General features: G+C 38.1%; 1 protein-coding gene across 2 annotated transcripts in view; it reads left to right on the top strand.

Annotated features, from left to right (window-relative positions):
- Positions 1-19,547, top strand: part of AFAP1 (actin filament associated protein 1) — a 63,754-nt gene that overhangs the window by 10,114 nt on the left and 34,093 nt on the right. For both annotated transcript variants that reach the window (XM_010178596.1, XM_010178595.1), the window contains exons 4-6: positions 10,248-10,356; positions 14,686-14,897; positions 17,806-17,985. In XM_010178596.1, the coding sequence (XP_010176898.1) occupies positions 10,248-10,356; positions 14,686-14,897; positions 17,806-17,985 (501 nt within the window). The remainder of the gene's footprint in view (positions 1-10,247; positions 10,357-14,685; positions 14,898-17,805; positions 17,986-19,547) is intronic.

Below are 19,547 nucleotides of genomic sequence, written 5' to 3'. Positions count from 1 at the left end.
TGAAGTCATGTTTAACTAACGGAAATGATCACTTGCTGTTTTCTGGAAATCTTTATCTTTTAAATACTCCTTTGTTAACCTCTTATTATTCCTAGATATGATCAGAGTCTGTCATATTATCTTTCGTTTTACACCAGGCTGGACATCACTGACAGTGGCTAAGATCTAATTTTTCCCTTCCATTAATGCTCCTGCATGGTGACTTTCAACCTACCCTTAATCTGTGGACTCCTAGAAATTTGTAGCTGATGATGCCAGTCTGTACATAATTACATTGCTCAGTGACACAAATACTGAGCTACCTTTCCTAGCCAGTTTTTGTAGACCATTTTGTAGACCATGCTTTCCTTGTTGAGTGAAAGAAATCCCCTGGGCCCTTGAGGCTAGGAAATTCTGCTCCTGGTTGCCCTTCTTTGCGTGGCAAATTGGAAGTTCTGTCAGGCACCTCCATGTCAGCCATTCAGGACAGAAACCTTTCACATTTGCTGAATAATGTCTAGTGGTGGTACCAGCCTCCAGTGGAAACACAGTGTGCTGCTGGAACACAGGATTTTCCTGGAAGTGGGAATCAATAACTTTAAATAAACTGTTCACGGTTTTAAACTCTATGTTTTTAGCACATCAGTTATTGAGCATGATGGAAATTAAAGTTTCATTTACACCACTGTTTCTTTTTATGGCACTCAAGGGATTCTACATTCAAAAATGTTTAGTCTGAATTGATGTTTAAGCTTTTACTTATGTAAAGATGTGTGGGTGGGAAGGAATTCAATACTCCTTAAAGTAGTGCCAGGAGCCAGAATTATGTGTGGGCAGGTGCTGTGCAAGGTTTCCTTTGTAAATCTGTAAATAGACCTGCATATTTGCTCAGGCCACATCTTGTATCAATTTTTTTTTATTCATCAGCCCATGAACAAAGAGTGTAAAATTCATTTTATTTAGATAAATGCTGTTAATAGTTTAAATGAAGTCTCAGGTTATTAAAACACATTAAAGCCCAGAGAGTTTTCCTGGACTCAGTGGGCTTTGGACCCAGTATTCACATTGAGAGACAAAGTTGGGCCTTTCATATACTTGAATAAAGCAAATCACTAAGCACACAATCTCTCTGTAATTCTCTTTTTCTGTATACATTCCCTTGCCTACATCTGGTCTAGCAGACTTTCTATCGGGCTTCACAAGTACAAATACTTGCTTGCTTTAGCCTGTGCTTACAGCTCCTTCAGATGGCCAGCAAAGTAAAAGCTGCAGATAAAGGATGTGAGCTTAAGGACAACTCGGAGCCCTTCTGCAGAACAGAGACTCCACTTGCCTGAGTGCATTAATATGTCCTTGCTAGCGTGAGTACAGTGCCAGCAGCGAGGAAAACTTTGCCTGGGTCAGCAGCAGAGGACAGATCACCGTGTTTGAAAGAGTCATTTGTTTGCTACTCTTGAACCTGCTCTCTGCAAGGACTTGTGTCTTTTAGCCTGCTTTGTCCATCTCTATATCAGCAGCTACGTTTATGCTATTTCCCTGCGCTTGACATGCAGGAAGCAGTGCTAGATGATGGCTTTGGAGGAATAAGAGAGGCGATGCTATGTGTGTACCTTACAGTGCTGCTGGTGGTTTAACACCTGGGATCCCATATTGCGCTGTCACCAAGTTGCCTTGAAGTATATTTTCTACTGAGGCAATAGTATAAGCATCCAGTGTGTCCTGCTGCTCAGCTGCTCCTGAGGATTACTGGCATAAATTATCCACAGTATGACAGTGATAGAATACTTCCAGCCTCCCAGCATTTGGTTGTCATATTACATCTGACAGTGAGTGATTTCAGTGCACTGTGCAGTCCAACAAAATCAAATACAAAGAGCACACTTAGCTATTTTGCATGATTTTCACTGTAAAATTGATTATATGTTTTATTTTTCTTGGAATATTGCAATTTAATAATTATTCAACTGCAACAAGTGTCCAGCAAGATGCCAGAACCCCTGTAGGTATGTATCAAAAGGATAGGTCATCTTCCTCCAGCCCTTTCATGCAACATACAGAGTCGCTCTGTAGGAGTGTTTAATATAAATGGGTTTCCTATTGTGGAGAAGCAATTTGACAACTTCCCTTTATCTGGCTGCCTGTCAGGTGTACTCTCAGATATTTATTAGAAAATGATGAAAGGAGACAGTGTCCTTGGAGGAGAAAAAAATCATCCTGAAATCAAAAGTACTTTTAAGGTGATAGATCACCAATTATATTAATCATTCTTTGAACAGCAACCAAAAAAGTGCCAGTCTTAAAGATTCTTCTAAAATGTGCTCTCAGGCTAGTGCCATAAAAAAACCAAAGGGGCTCACGTGCCAGGTGAGTACTTATGATTCTTTATTTCAACTTGCTTTTGCTTCTAACACTGAAAATCAGTTGTTATTATCTGTTCATAAAAGATAAGATAGTATTAGCCTTGGAGTTTTTATCCTTGCAGAAAATCTTTAAAAGCCACAGAAATAAATGCAACAAAATTTCAGTTGTTTTGTTCAGAGCTGGCTAGTAGCTTCAATTTGAGCAAATCTCGACAAGTTCTTCCATAATAAGGGAACAACCAAAGGGGCCTTTTTGTTTATTCAGTGCAGTCACTCTTACTGCAGGCAATTATAAAATATTAACCCTTTCAGAAACTTACCAAAATCTGTTTACTAGCACTTAGGTTTCTTAAAACTACTATTTCAATTTGAAAGGCTGTCCCACCATCCCAGTGTTAATTGCCAGCCTTTGTCCTTGTGTTTAAGTAGCTGCTTTTCCTCACCTTGGTACCTGTGTCTCAGATATCCTTTGAAATCACAACCATATTCCTCTCAGGTTTCATTTCATTGCATGTAAGAAAGGCTCTATCAGTTGCATTTTGAGCTATAGAAACTAATTCCTGTATCAGTCCTATGGATCTGCTGTAGGTTCATGCTCTAGTTTGATCACAAGTGACCAGAACATCAGAGTCCTCTGGACACGATGCGGTTGTGGAATACTTTTGGTCATCACATATGGTTACGTAAGGACAAAGAAATGTTTGCAGCCCATTTTTTGTTGCTCATGTCTTGCAGGACACTATATTTGCCATTCCCATTTCCCCTGGGTGGAGCTGATGCCTTATTGTTGATATGTTATTTCATGTTTGCAAATGATATCACAGAAAAGTTTTAGTAAAAGTTATTTCCTTCTCAGCTCACTTACAATATACCATCATAACAATGCACATAACCCTATGTCAGAGCTTTTTTCATGTCTAAGCTGCCATAATGAGCTATTCCTGACTGTCTCTAGCTGGAATTTGCATTTAAACTAGATGAGCTTAGATCAGATTTAGAGTAGGACCGAACTGCTCTATCAGCTTCTTTCTGCAGTCACTGGGAAGCTGTATGTCCTCTTTTCTGTCTTTACTAGATGGTGATGATCTTTGACCTCCATAGAAGAAAGCTAGTCAATTACTAATGCTACAGATTTGATAGGATATTGTCCCACTGTTTTTCATAACATGCTCACACTTGTGGTCTCAGGTTTTTGGTTTCATGTTTCTGTGCTATACCTCTCCATAAGACACACTCACTAAGCTGTTTATTAGGAAACAGCCTATTTACTTTCCTAAACATGCTCATTGGTGAGAGGTGTACAAACTGCTTTAGGCCAGTAAGTACCAATATATTGATTTTGTTTGATGCTGTGCTTAGAGAATATGGTGTTGCCCACACTTTTCTCACCATGCTGCCTTGTCTTGTCTGCACTGTCATGTCATATGCTTTTTGAGTACAGCTACAGTAGCCACCTCTGGCTGAGGGCCCCATGCTGCTTAAAATTCAGATTCATCTTTCTCATGTAATATGCATGAAAGTGTTCCCCAGCATTAATTAAAGCCCATTTCCATTCTTGGTAGATCCAGACCCTTTCCTTGATATGAGTCAACTCTATTACTATGTCTGAGTGATGCTCCTAACTGGCTGCATAATAATCTTCTATTACAGAAGAAAAAAAAATATATATATTTATATACAGGAAAATTATGGTTTTGTTTCTGGCTCATTCTTTTTCGCTTTCAAATTCTTTCTTTAGATGTTCTGTTACTTCCATGGAGTCTGGAGTTTATTTCCACCTCTGTCTTCCATACAGTTTGGGTGTAACTCCTTTCAGTTATCTGTCCTCTCAGTGGTATATTCTGTGCTCCAGTCTTTTCAATTTTACTTAATATCGCTAATGTTAATTAAATAAAATGACAAGAACTGAGACTTAAGCTTATGCCTGGGCTCTGCTGCAGGCTGACGTCGCCATCAGAGAGATGCAAGAACACAACTGAGTTTTGAGCTCAGTGAATACACTGTGCTGGCTTTTAACTGTTTCTATTTGACCCTCTCCATTGCCATCTTTAACTTTTTATTGCTTAGGTAACGGGTTTATGTAAACAGGACTCAGATGTGCTGTATTTTGTGAAATGGTAACTCAGTTCTTGGTGAATCTCTGTGTCAATGCTTTCCAGACAATCTTCAGATCAAACTGCAGAGCCATAGTATGCCCTGATTAATTCTTTAAATGTGAGGGAGTCTGTTCCTGTAACTTTCCCCTCATGAGGCTGTACTTTCAGAGGCTGTGCTCTGTTTGTAGTCACTATACTCTGCATATTAAGCACTTTTCCAGTGATACCTTTAATTAGACATTCACCCCTGAGTCAGCAGACACACTCTTAGGCTGTGTCAGATGTACCTCCACACCCTGGAGGACAGCGTGCAAAGCCTGTACCTTCTTTTGTTCTTAGTCTTAAACCTACATAAGTCACTGTTCAGCATCACCCTGAACAAAAGCTTTGCTTGTGCTGATACTCACCCTTCCACTGTCACTCCCAGTCACGGTTCCTCCCTGCCCTCATCTGTTGAGTGCTGCAGTAGGGGCTGGCAGGTTACCAGTTCAGCCCTTCATAGGATTGCTGGGCCTCCCATCATGTCTGACTCTGGCTGTTGAGTTCTTGGGCAGTTCCTTTTGTTTTATTTTCCTTGGTAGCACCGGTGTCCCAGAGGCATGTGCTGTAATTGTGTGGGTACACTTAGCGGTGGCTGGGTGAGCCTGTACAAACAGCCTGTCCTGTAGCAGCCGTGTTGCCCATCCTGTGCTGGGGCTAACAGGATTACACTGTTCCAAAAAGCTGAGTTTGGTGTCTGGCACGCAGGTTTACTCTCTTTTGTCAGATACGTTCAGAAGATGAAAAGAGAAGTTGTGTTAGACTTCTTTCATGTTTTTTGGCTCCCAGTTTTGCAGGGTCCAGCTGACAAGCTGAGAAATTTATAACTTTGGAATATAGAGCTGAAGTCAAATGAAGAAGAATTCTCAACTTCTGCTCGTCTACGCTTAGGCTAGTATTTCACTACTGCACAGCTCAATATGGTCTTAACATCCCATACAGTCAGTGCTTTTGTCCTGAATAAATCCAAGATTCATCCAGACCCTCAACTGCTGGCAATAAACAGTGATTTCTTTTTAGTGCCTTAGTGATTTTGAGTTTATCTAAATGCTTTCCCACCAAGTGTGTGACAAGTACTGGTGCCCAGTATCCAGCCTTTACAGTAGTACAAAGAAGCCTGCTTGAAGTGTGCTGTCAGTAATTGTGCCAGTTGTATTGGTATTCAGTTTGTTGATTTGTTTTGCTTTCTGAACATTTAGGTTTTTTGCATGTGGGAAAAGGGATCATAAATATGTTCCCTCTCCAAGACTGAGAATGTGGTGGGGTTGTACAGAGGTCAGGTCTAGGCTTGCTCTAAAGTAATTGGCACGTGCATGTGTCAAGATTTCTTCTTGACAGCCCACATTTGCCTACTGGCTTCTGAATAGCTTTATTATGCATCACTAGTGTGTGACCACTTTTCCAGTCTCATGTTGCCGGTTTTCAGTGTTGAGGGATTACGTAGCAGCTGGCTCCACAGTTCAGCTGGATCCGAATTGGTGGCTGATCTAGTAACACACATGTGAGCATGGCCCTTGAGTTGTGGGCAGCCTGCACCTGCAGCATGGGTGCACTGACAGTCTCTGCCTCTGTTCAAGTTGCTGTTATGCACTGGAAATCTCCACATCCTAAATCATCACGTAAAGGGAGGCGTTTCTTTCTATTTCCTAGAGCATGTAAGTCTTCATTGGAGTGTAGAGTGATTTTATAGCCTCAGCTCCCTATACTGTGACATTAATTTTCCTCTGTATTTCGTGCTGCTTTCCACACTATATACTTTCATATTGTCAGCAGATATCAGCTAGACTATACATGAGAAAAAAGTTTCTACCTGTCTTGGTAGGTACCTTTGGACAGAAGGGGGATATAAAGTATTTTATCTTCTAGGATAAAGAAAGAAAGAGTTCATTTGTGGTCTGTGGAACACAGAGAAGCAGGTAGAGGGGAAGGCCATAGTATACCATAAAATTAACATTTCCACTAAGACTGTTTCATACTGTCTAGTAGAATAATGAGTTTTACTATCCAGTCAAATACTGCATATTATTTGGAGATATTTATGTCTTTCTCTCAACAGTCTCTCTTGTAAACTGGAGTTGGGCATCCCATGCACAATCCAATCTTTAATATCTTCAGAGATCTCAATGCTGTAGTGTAATTATCGCTCCATCCACTTCTAGGTTTCAAATAAAGCCTCTCTCATTTGGTCCCAGATCCAGCAGATTCCAAATACCATCATCAGTATTGTTTCAGTGTTACTGGTATTATTCTGGACAACAATACCTCACTCATCTTTGTCACTTTTCCTCCAGAGATAAAAATAATTATTTTTTTTTCTAAGTCAGTTCTTATTCTTGTGATCGAGCAATATTATTTGTCCTGAAAGACAGCATTCTCTAATTTTCTTCCCTATGGCCTATTGTAAAAAAAAAAAAAAATAGAAGTAGAAATCTGTGTTGATGCCTTCTTTGCAGGTTGCTAGGTCTTTCCTCCTGATACCCCTCAAACTAAGAGTGCTCTAGGGTTGGGGTTTTTTTAGATTTAATCCTTTTATGGAATATGTAAATAGTTTTTTGCATTATATGGCTTTATTATTTTTCAGGTAAACTAATGAAAAGTTGTTGAATCAATAATTATTTCAATTCATGATTCATAACTTCATAAGAATTATTCTACTAAAAAATTGCCAAGTTGACAGAATTAACTAATACTACTCGCAATATTAAAATATTTAAAGCACTATAAATATTGGTAAGTAATATCAGAATGCTCAGATGGATTTTTTACATTTCTTGATGCTCAAACTCTTATATATTCTACAGCTCCCAAAAGATGTAGGTGTTCGTGGTACATATCTGAGCAAGGTATTTTTATTTTGCATTTAATCAGATGGATTTTCTTTCAATATTAAACTGGCCTTGATGTTTCTCTTAATTTACTTTTTAAAAAATAGCTTTTTTATAATTGTTTTCAACTTTGTTATGGCAAGCACTGCAAAATGCATTTCAGAAAGGAGGGCCTGGTTAATTCAGCAATGGATTCCATCTGTGTTGACGTTGGCTGCACAGCCCAGCCCGCCCCAGCTGTATGAAGTAACCGGTGCTCCAGCGGGGTCAAATTCAGACAAGCACCATTTGTGTTTCATTTCCTTTTTTCTTTCTTTCTGAATAACATTTTGTCTAAAAACAAGGATTTCCACCCCCACCCCCACCCCCGATCTTTATTGGAACCTCTTATTTGTTTCTGGATAAAAGATAGCTTTGAAACTTTGGTGCTGTGTCAAGTCAAAATTGGAATGACTCTCAGGATGGGTATTTCCTGGGTGAATTAGGTTTAATAATGATAGGAATTTCATATCTCAAATATACACCTGACAGGGAAAATAGTTTAAGGCTAGACCAAGCTATTAATTTATCTGTCTTATGAAAGGGGTGGTATGAATCTTACACTGCCCCAGAAACAAACCTTGACCCCAACTCACTTGACCAAGGCTCTGCCTACCTGCGTGAAGGGAGAAGATATAAACTCTTTGGAGGCAGTTCCTCTTCTTCTGTGTAGCTGTTAAGGCCACACAGAGCCGATGTGTGTAGGGCAAAATTCATAATGTGCAGAAAATTTTCCAATATTAACGAACATGCAGTATTTTTTCATGTCCTTTATGCCTGTGGCACAGCAGCAGCCAACATGGAAAGACTCATTTATTTTTTGATTATGTGCAGATTTTAAATTTGGATTTTTTTTCAGCAGAATCACAATGAAACTATGTGAAAAGTCATATTTTTTCATTATTTTGCTGCTTTGACAGATAATTTCTGTAGCAGAACTGGTCTGTGAGGAAAACTCATTTGGTTCACATTGTAGATAACAGTAATTGCCGTCTCTTATCTGTAATTGAGTGTGACACATGAAGTTGGCTGTATCTTTTGGTATAGAAGTAATATGAGTGTAAATCTCAATCTGACAAACAATCTTTGTGTTCAGTCAGGAATCAGTTCATCGTTTGTGAGGAAGTTTCTGATTTTACTTGGTGCACAAAGGGAAGTCAGTGCTGGATGAGCTGAAGGACAGGTTTAGTCACTAGCTCCTTGCCTTCCTGTACATCGGGAACACACAAGCACTTATCTGCAAGGTGGAATAACCTATTCAGTATGAAATTAACTGCAGAGGACACTAAGGGTGGCACTCGTCTTGCTGATGTTGTTAAGAGGTGTCCGGCATAGGTGGGTTATCAGTAATGAGATTTGGAGATGTCTGACTCTGAAATCTGCAAAGATGAATCCAGCTCTGAAAGTGCCCACAGAAGTAATTTCATTACAGCTAATGCCACGTGTTATTAGAGCTCAGGCTCTTCCCGAGTAACTTCAGGTCTCTGAAGTCACTGTGGCTTCATCTGTATTATCTGGAAGAGGGCTCTATGCCTCTACTAGACTGTTCAGCCCATTGGATTGTGCTCCAAAAGTGTCTGTATCTGACCATGAGCAAAGCTCACTCTGACTAGTTTCTTACTTTGATATCTCTGTTTGTTCCCCAAATTTAGACTGGAGCAGTTCAGTGCAGAAAAACACCATGCGTCTCTTTCATTACATGAAAAAAGAGAAAGATCTATTGAAAAAATGAGACTCTGCTTACAAATTATGCTTCTGTAATCATACAATAAACCACTGGCATTGGAAAAAGACTTCAGTATTTTCTCTATAAAAATATGGAACTAAAAATCCTGCGGCAAATATGAATGAGTTCTATAAAATACAGTTGTTTTGGTACTTATTAAGGAAATAGAGGAGTATAGTCATATGGAAGAAGTCACAAAGTACTAAATTTACTTTGTTACTGTATCAGCATACCAGCAGTCAGTCAGTTTTAAATTTAAAACAGGTTTATATTTAGAAAAGAAGCATTTTAGAATTCGAGCTGGTATTTGAAATATTTATTTTATCATATAATAGTTTCTTGATGTTCCAAACTTTTCATTGGTTGTAGCTCTGTTTTCACTATGTAGAAATAGTATTTTTAAAACTAATGTCTATATTAAGAATTGATTTGCTGATGAAAGACAAGCTGCATCATGAAAATATGGTTTAAATTATCTGTCCTTGATCTCTGCCAGGCCAGACTGTTTAGCTTTTCTAAACTGTCCAACCAAACTGTTGTTTGTTGCTGTAAGATTAATTATTTTAGATGTAAAATACTAATAAATAAACCTTAACACTGTAAAATGGTCTATGCACAGAAATCTTTTTCCTATATAGGCCCTTTAGAGTTCTACTTCTTAAATAGAAAACTATGTCTTTTCAACATTTTTGCCACTTAATACTGTTGTGGAAAGAAATTCTTTTAATGTTGCTGTTATCTTGATTTTCCCATCCTTAGCAATGACAAGTAGGATCCTACTGTGTTTGTATCCCCGAAGGATTCAGTTGGAGGATGTACAAGAAGGTTCTGCTTCCTTACCATGAGTGGAGATAAAGGTCTTGACATTTAAAAATGTGTCATTATGTTATGAAGTGTAATTAAGTCACTTTATTGCTTCAAATCTCAATCTCTACTTATTGTTGTTTAATTATAACAACATATGAGGAACTTGAGATTTCAGAACAGGCTTTATATAAGAACATATATAAGTCACCCCTCTGAAGAGCCTTGCCTTTAGAGATAGTAAACATAAGAAGTAGTCACAAGAGCAGCCATTGGGTTTATAATGCTGGTAACATTAGCACTGATCATGAGCAGTTGTTCTGACATTTAACACCTTGTTGGTCTGTAATAGTTTTGGGATTTTTTTTTCTTCATTTAGCCACCAGATAATGGGCCTCCACCATTGCCAACATCTTCCCTTCCTGAAGGCTATTATGAAGAGGCAGTGCCACTTAGCCCTGGGAAGGCTCCTGAGTACATCACTTCCAGTGAGTAGTATATATTCAGATCAATTTCTGAGCATTTGGTAACTCTGATGTTCTCCAGCTTTTTTAGTATTTGACAGCTACATCTCTATTAGTGCTGTGATGATGTGTCATAACACAAATAATGGCTCTGACCATTTGAGGCCAGTTCTGGTTATCCTCACTGACCATGCATTGGTTTGGTTTGCAGAACTGTTTTGGTGTGCACAAACCAGGCTACTTTTAGAGGAAACTAAATGCATATAAACATGTTTCAGTTGCTACTGGAGACAGAGGGTCCAAATCAGCTACTGGTCTTTCGGACAGCTTTGAACCACGAACATAGTAGGAGCACTGAAGCAGGAGTCTAGAGTTAAGTATTGTCCAGTAAACTGGAGATTCTGTAAGTGTAGAGGTCTTGGAAGCTGGTGCAGATCTGCAGATCTACTGGTATGCCTCTATTGCACTGAATTACGTGCTAAAGTAGACAAATAAAAAGAAAAAAGGATTTATGGAAAAGATGTGACTTGCAGCTTTTCTGATGACAAGTTGTGGATAGGGATAAATCCCTTATACTATCTCCCACAAGCCATGTTAGATGCACCTGACTATTTTTGTGGCTACTCGTTTAGTACAAAAGGCAGAGGGCTGCCTCCCAACTGACCACCATGGTGTCCTTCTGCAACACATAAATGCTCTTTCTCATGTCCAAATACTTATCCAAGGACCTACACACTTAAATGGAGCTGCACTGAGAGTGTGCTGCTGAACTGATGAAATGACTGCTGAGAGCATTTATACAGGGTCAGTCAACAGGACATTATGAACCGAAAAAATGCAAAGATTTTCTGGTTTGCTTCTTTTTTATTGTCTGGGTAATTTATTACTTGTGTATGGCAGATTTATCACTAATCATTATTTTCTGTGGCCCAAGTATTAAGAGGCATATCTTCTCCCACTTTATAGCCATTATTATTATTTTAACCAGAACAAATGAATTAAGTGATATCTCTATTCTTAAAACACATGCATAGGAGTAACCTTAGGATATTAATTATTCTCTTCTATGCTGCACAAACTGAGATTATCTTAATTTACCTAAGAAATTCAAGTTAAGAAAGAATTTCAAATGCTGTAAGGCCAATGAAGGAACATACAGTCTTAGCAGAGCAGCAAAATTACTCCTTCATTTCCTCCCTTAAAATGCTGCAGGGTGGTCCTGCTACACCCTGTAATCTGGTGAACTTCTAATTTGTGTTTTGTCATTAAACAAGAGTCATGCTTAGGCAGATATTAATAGAACAAGTATTAATAGCACTGTTAAAGGATCGCCTAGGGGAAAAAAAAAAGACAAAATATGAAACTGACTTCTTCTTGTGCATAACCATCCAAATCCATTGAAAAAAATACTTAGGATATCAGCTTTAATAGTTCATTCATAATTCCTCAATTTAAATATTTATATCCAGACATCTAAAGCTCTGCTAGTGTAACTTATCTCATTTGCTGTCATTTTGCTCTATTTTCTTATGTCCTGAACTCCTTGTCATCTCTTTTAATTTGTGTTAAAACTGTTCCACTCCTCATCGGTAATAAAGCTACTTTTAAATTCAATATGCAATTAGTAATATATCTTCACACAAGCAAAACTTCAACTAAATCCAATGTGTGCGGTAATTAAAATAAGCCACCAAAGCAGTGTATTAACCAAAGATGTAACCTTAGCTGTTCAAACCGTTTGAGGTGGAGAAGACCATAAAAGAGAAGTCCTGAAAGTGTAAGAAATGCAAGAATAAACTGCTAAACTACTGTTGGAATAGATATCAATATCTTAAGTAAATATTACTATGGAATATTTTTGTAATGCAATTAATAGCAAGGAGGCAATGGAAAATTTTGATGAATTATGAAAAGCCAATGTCAAAAGAAGCTAGAATAATCAGAAAATGCAGAAGATGAAAAAATAAGGGTAGATCAGCAGCACTGGAAAATGTTGTATCAGTGAATCTCAGTCTTTAAGATTTTAGTAGTAAAATAACTTTATTTTGAAGATGCACTTTCTACTTTTTCTTCACATTTTTGTATTATTCTCCTTTCTCTGGCCCCCTTCTCCACTCTAAGGCCCAAAGAATGTGTTGACTTGAACACAGAGACAAGAACTTTTCATATCTTACCTATAGTTTACTGTCAACCCTGTTTCATTACCCATTTTGTTGAGTCAGCAAGAGACAGCAGGATTTATTCAGTAGTAGCCTTTCTACAACTTACCTTTACACAGTTTGCTGCCACAATTTAGCATTCTTATTAGGAAGTTTGCTGCTTCCCAAATTCACTTCACAGTGAATATTAGTTGGAAGTAATACTGCTTCGAGACTCTTTGAAATTATATGTACATGCTGGATTCCTCTGCATAACTTTTTGAATGTCTGCTAAAGCTGTTCTGTATGGGTAGTAAATTGCCTATGCTATTTATGTTAAAATAGTCACTTTACAATGTGAGCAGAAGCTTTGTGTCCAGAGCCTGAAAGCCTTGTTTTCGTCATGATACAGCAGTTTGGAGAAACAAAGAACAGAGCTGTGATGTGACAGAGAGCAGCAAAGGTTTCAGCCTGGATGATTTTGAATACTCCAGGGTGGTCGTCCTTCCTGATGTGAGTCACACAGCAAACTCTTCTTCTGGCTAGGAGTCCCACAACCCATGGAGAAGAGAAACATGGGAAGTAATTAATAAGCAGGATATGGCAACAGGTCCCCAGAGGTCTCATTAGACTGTGTGAGGATGGGAGTCCAGAAAAGACAGCCTCAGAAGCTCCTGTTGGCTCCTTCTATAAACTGAAATTGGGGTGAACCTGAAACTGCTGTGCCAGGAGTTCCTCTTCTGATCTTACAACTTAGTGCTAATGTGAAATCTGTACTTGGACAGGTTGTGAGCCACGTATATATTTGACATGCAGAATTTCAGCCTCTACTTTGAAGTCTCAGTCAGCATTTCCTGCAATTTATTTAATTAATATCTGAGGCTTTTACCACTTGCTCATATGGAGCTGCTGCAAACACAATACTCTGTAGCAGCACTGACCAGAAGATAGCAATTCAATTAAATTTTTTAAAAAAGTTTCAAGAGCTTGAAATTTCATTTTCATTTTACTTTGAAATGAAAATAAAGTATTTGATACCCCTCTGTGAAAACACAAATAGGATCAGAATATCTAGTCTTGATTCCAGAGATGTGAGGTCTGGGTATATCCCATTCTGACTGCACACCAGGAGAAACTGATTTAGAATGAGCTTTCCAGCAATCTACTTTCTTGTCCTTTTCCCAGTTGTCCCAGGTCTCCTTGCTTCATTTCAACTATGTCCTACATACCTAGGTAAAGCATATGAGAGATTTTTCTTCCACTTTCTGTCCTAAAAATATACCAAAGTCCACTTGAAATGTTTGGGTGAAGTTTCAGCTATTGAAAATATTCCAATCAAGTCTTATCCGTGGATGTATGTGGCAGTGGGAAGCAGGCATATCTTCAGGTGGTGTTATCTGAGGACCTTTCCTTACATGCCCACATAAACAAGCAAGTACGGATGGTGGAAGAGAGGGTTGTGTGATCATGACAAATTAGTTTTGTAGTTGAGGGGATTGCTAGAGTTGATTGCATTGCTGGAAATGAAAGGCCTGAACAAAGATTGTTTGATTTAAAAGGAATCTGGCCATTACATCGCCAACCTTAGAGCAGGATTAAACTGTGTAGGCTAACAAAACAAGACATTTTTTTATTAGAATGCCTTTAACTCCAGCAAAGTCTGTAGTTGAAGAAACAGCATTGTCTATTCAGGGTTAATTGTGTCAGTGCAGGTGCTGTACTTGAGAGTTGTATGAAATGCAATGATAGGTAGATAGCGCCCCATAATTTACTCTTGTGAGCTTTGTTATATTCAGTGTTTGTTTCTTAATACTCTGTACTAATATTGACATTTCTGTGCCTAAATTTTGCATTATGCAATAGGGCAAGATAAAGATGTTTCTTTGTAAAAGAATTACAAAAGATGAAGGTATCAGCTAAGTAATATTTTGAAGATAATAAAAAACTACCTAAAATTCTAGCTGTTTATTCCCAGCTCATTCTTTCAGTTAAAATTCCCAAGGTATTGGTATGGATCTTCTATAATGTTTCATAATGGAACAGCATCTCTTACTCAATTTAATGTATTGATATTACTAAGCACTGAGACAGTAATTTGTTCATGGCTGACTTTCGATAGCCTTAACTTAAAATTAACCCTGTTGCGATTTTCTGTTATTTCGGTACACTTCATTGCTAAATGTTTTAACTTGACACTGTTACGCTTTTCTTAAAGATTATGACTCAGATGCTATGAGCAGCTCTTATGAATCCTACGATGAAGAGGAGGAGGATGGAAAGGGGAAGAAAATGAGACATCAGTGGCCTTCTGAGGAGGCCTCTATGGATCTGGTGAAGGATGCCAAAATCTGTGCCTTCCTCCTTAGAAAGAAACGATTTGGGCAATGGACCAAACTACTGTGTGTTATCAAAGAAAACAAACTACTGGTAATTTTTATCTTTATCTAGCTACTGTTTTCTTTATACCTTTCAGATGGTAGGGTTTTTTTTACAAGAATCTGGTTTTTGGACTATGTCCTGCAAACAGTGGCCAAGTCTACAGTAACGTTATAAAAGAGTTTGGTCATGATTTACCCAAGAGGCAGAGAATCACTGAAATTATAAGTGTATCATTTACCCACTTAGAACTTTGATTTTTATTGCACCTAAGCTTAAACCCCAGCAATTCCCTGATATTGGAAAGAAAGTCTGGCCTATTAGCCTCTAACATATTTTATTTGGGAAAAAAAAATGCTGAAACTGTAAATCCAATCTTTCATTCCCTGCGGACCAAAAATCTCATAGGGAGCTTTGTGTATGCACTGTTGGATCAGACTGCTGGAGAGAAAAGTCCCTTGTTAGACTGAGAATTCACTTGGCAGCATATGCCATGGTAATGTATACACTTTAAACTAAACCTTTGCCATCTGTTCTGCAGTAATTACAGATGCAGTATTCACATGATGCGCAGCTGCATTATAGAAAGAAAAGAAACAAGAGGATGTATTTGTTCCTTAAGCATATCTGTTATGTTTCTTTCTGGTTGGAGACACCAGTAAAAGATTCCATGAGTTAGTAAATAATCTGCTCATAGATGTCTTTTTGTTTTCTGAAAAGAGCCTAATTGAGGAAAACACTCATTTCTGTGTCATTATAAGTGAACTCATGCTTGCAGTGACAAATAAGTTGGAGTCTTAGGTACTCCCTGTCTTCCTATCTGGTGCTTCCAAGAGTTGTAACTAGTTGTGTAACTAATAATCACTGCAATATCCCAAATTAAACGCTGCTTAACAGGTGATAGAACATTTTCCATAGAACCTTGTTGCTCTGCACTGGTACCACATAGCTTAGATGTGTTCACTTTCCGAGCACATTTGTGCTTATGGCGGTATAGGAAATAACAGGATATAGGGGAAAACTGGGTAAGAGGTTTCTGAAAATATAGTTGGAATGAATTTGCTAGTTTTCAATGGTTACTGGGGATTTAGTTTTTGTACCCTCCTATTTAAATGATGAAAAGAATATTGGATCTAGTTCAGTTTGTATTATATTGTTATAATGCCATTATCCTTACTCCACATTTTTATCACCATATATCAAGATCACATCAGATTTCAGGACCATCTGATAACAGCTGAAAGAAAAGAAAGAAAGAAACACATTTTCTCTGGAGTCACACAATATTTCTTCTACAATTGTGTTTGTTCTGTATAGAAATATGTTATTTTTTCTATTTTCATTTCCTTTAGCCACATGTGTGGTCTGAAGAGCTTTTTTTCCTTCTAGGGATTGTCTTTCGGTGATTCTGTAATGAGGATTAAGAAAATAAAAGTCACAGTAGGAGTCTAACAACCAAGCTACAAAAGATTTGTTTATTGTTTGAAGGAGGACTTAGACATATAACTTATGAGATATGCAAGTAAAACAAATATATGTTCTTAGGGATTAGTAATTGCTTGTGTTATAAATGCAGCTGTCATCATAAAACCAAAATATTTTAATTAGAATTAGACATTAGAAATAAATTTTAGTAGGGAACTATTTTTCACTTGAAGTCCTTTAATATATAAATAATTCCTTTTTAGTAATGTATAATTATAAATACAATATTTAAATTAATATAAAGGAAATTATATGCTATTTATTGCTTCTTGAAATGACTAATGTTGTATGTTTTCCAGATTTCATAGCTTGAAAACTCATTTTTTTTTAATGTTACAAACTTAAAGCTAGAGAAACTTTGAGTTAATGGGCGTTAGAGAGAGAGGGAGGATTAGGAGTGATCTGCAGAGGCCTGTTTAGAGTGGCTGTATTTACCCAGCCTAAGTTTGAGTGTTTATAAGATACTTTTAACAGTTACTGTCTTCCTGACCGTTGCATCATGATGTGAATACTGCCTTGAATATACAAATGTTCATGTGCTTTTCTCTATTCACATTTATGCTCAGCTATTCTATGTATGCATATACTAATTAGTTGCCTTTATTATCAGATACCTGCTTTATTATCAGATATGTCTTTGTTATCAGATACCCTTTTAGCCCTGTAATCTGGCACTACGACAGCTTTAGGAACCTCAACTATACCAATGTGTTAGCAGATAAGGACTAGGTCCATAGGACAAGGGATGTAATGTGGAATCCTTCATCTCTAGATCACCAGTTTAAACATAGAGCAGGTCATCTGATCCAGCATGAAATGGATGAATGCTGTTCATTGACAGCGTTCACTAATGAGGGAAAAAACATTGGGTAAGACTTACAGTTTTAGCCAGGAGATTTATGCAGTGTTGAGCAGTGACTGATAAACTATATTAGCTGAAAAAGCAGGACTTTGCCTCCTTTTTACACTCGCTGATTTTTTGTATTTATCTCAAGAGCAACTGAGTAAAGCATATGCCAGTGTCTGCAACTGCAGTGTGTAGACACTGATGTAAATTTGCCTTGATACACTGGGCTGTTGCTGGAGGGCAGGGTAAACATCTGGGCTTTAAAGTCATTAACTGTACAAGTTTATTCTGCTACATGTGAACAGATACCCTAATTTACCCTCTTCCTACCTGATCAAGGTCATGATTGAGTCATGAGGATAATGCAGAGAAGCTTAATGCTCTCCATATGTGGTACCTGTCCTGCAATAAAAGATGGCTATTAATGTCAGTCTGGAAGTCATTTTGCTTTACAGAGGGGATGAGGAGGAGCAAAGCAAAGCTGGTGTTGGCTGAACTCCGTGGTATGTGGTAAAGGGGTGCGTGGAAAAGATTAAAATGTAAAAAATAGTATTTCTATATAACAACAGCTTTCCCCCAAGGTTCAGAAAGGTATCTAACTTTTGAATTTGTGTTTCATTTATTTAGTGCTACAAAAGTTCCAAGGACCAGCAGCCCCAGATGGAGCTGCTCCTGAATGACTGCAGTATCACGTACATTCCCAAAGACAGCAAAAAGAAGAAGCATGAACTGAAAATCTCACACCAAGGAGCAGATGCCCTGGTTCTGGCAGTGCAGAGCAAAGAGCAGGCGGAACAGTGGCTAAAGGTGAGGGGGGATTTCTGACCAGGAGGTTTTCCACCCACAAAGTGCCTCCATTGCCTGCTCAGTTGCTGTTAAAAACTTAGATGCAGACATTAACATCCAGGCAAATAGAGACCACTTAAATCCCATCTTAAGTTGGGACATCAGAAATACAGGCTTAATGTTCAGGACTCAAAGCAACTCCTTGGGCAAACAGAAGCTCTGAGTATTACACAGCTGCTGCTGCTGCATATGGTTTTCAGTGAAAATTGCCCAGTAATCTGGCACCAACAGGAGAGGGGGCAAATTCCCTTCCATCTTCCTCTCCAGCTTATTCTCCAGCAAATTTTGGTGGTTAGGGCACACTGGGAGTGAGCTGGAGGAGGATGGCACCCATGATGTTTTTCGGAGTGGTGTGTATGCATAGCTGCCATAGTCTACCCTGCGAAAATTAGACATACCAACACCACAGTCACCATTTGAAAAAGAAGGATCTCTGAGGGGATACCTGTTTGAATTGCTTTGGATGAAGAAAAATTTTTCATCTTTCTGAAGTCAATTCAAGTTTGCTAATCCAGGTTTAGCAGGATATCATCTGTTATGGTTGGTTCTGGGAATGCAGACTTCTGAGAAATGGGATTTTGTCATCTTCCACTCCTTTCTGTTCAGTGTTTGCAAACGTGGAAGATCCCAATGCAAGGGCTACAGTTTTAGATCCTAACCAGATTACTAGTATTTATGTTGGACTTTGCCAGTCTCGAATGTGGAGGTCAGTGAAGTAGTGTGGGAAACTACTGCTGCAGTTTCAGTAGCTTGTTTTAAGACGTTGCAATCCAGCCTTTTAAATGCATGTAAAAGTATGAAGGCATAAGACTCATCAGGCATTCTGCATGCTGTGCTCTGATCTAAACTTACATGGTACTTATTTTTCTAAGAATAAATTGTGTTTTTCCAAATGCAATCAAATTAAACACATAGGAATTTCCTGATGGCAGAGAGTTTTTCTGCAGAACGGGGAGGCATAAAATTCAGATTAAGAGGTATGAGTTCTGCTGTGAGCTAATTTACTAAATGGAAAATTAATCTGTGATTTCCTATTTCACAATATTTGCAATATACCTTTTGGGGGTTTGCAGTTTGTGTGTGGGTTTGTGTTTGGTTTTACTGTGAATTTGTATCTTAGCTTAGAAAATGTGCTCTCTCTGTTGCTTTTGTTATAGAACCTAATCACAGCCGTGTGTTTGTTAGGCTTCTTCTAACATCAGTATCTTGTTTTAAGTTTTAAGATCCATCCAAGTGTCCCATTAACTCACCTAGAGTTTCAAAAACACTGATTGGAATGAGGAGGAATTCGTAAGTCATATTCTTTTCCAAGGGAATTCCGCTGTAATTAGATCATAGTAACTGCATCATTATTTCCTGTGTTGTTCTAAACTTGGGTTATTAATGCTGAAACCACTGACATTTATCAGACTTTCTTTCATAAAGATTGTTTTCCTTTTGCTTTTTTTTTTTTTTAAATTCTACATAAAGCATTCCACACACAGGCAGAGAGAGCAGTGCTAGATATTTCCGTGTCCCAGATG

The sequence above is a fragment of the Mesitornis unicolor genome, unplaced genomic scaffold (genome assembly GCF_000695765.1).
Source record: "Mesitornis unicolor isolate BGI_N332 unplaced genomic scaffold, ASM69576v1 scaffold11032, whole genome shotgun sequence".
Taxonomy (NCBI): Eukaryota; Metazoa; Chordata; class Aves; order Mesitornithiformes; family Mesitornithidae; genus Mesitornis; species Mesitornis unicolor.
Note: the sequence above shows the minus strand (reverse complement) of the source record. Positions and strands in the feature narration are given on the sequence as shown.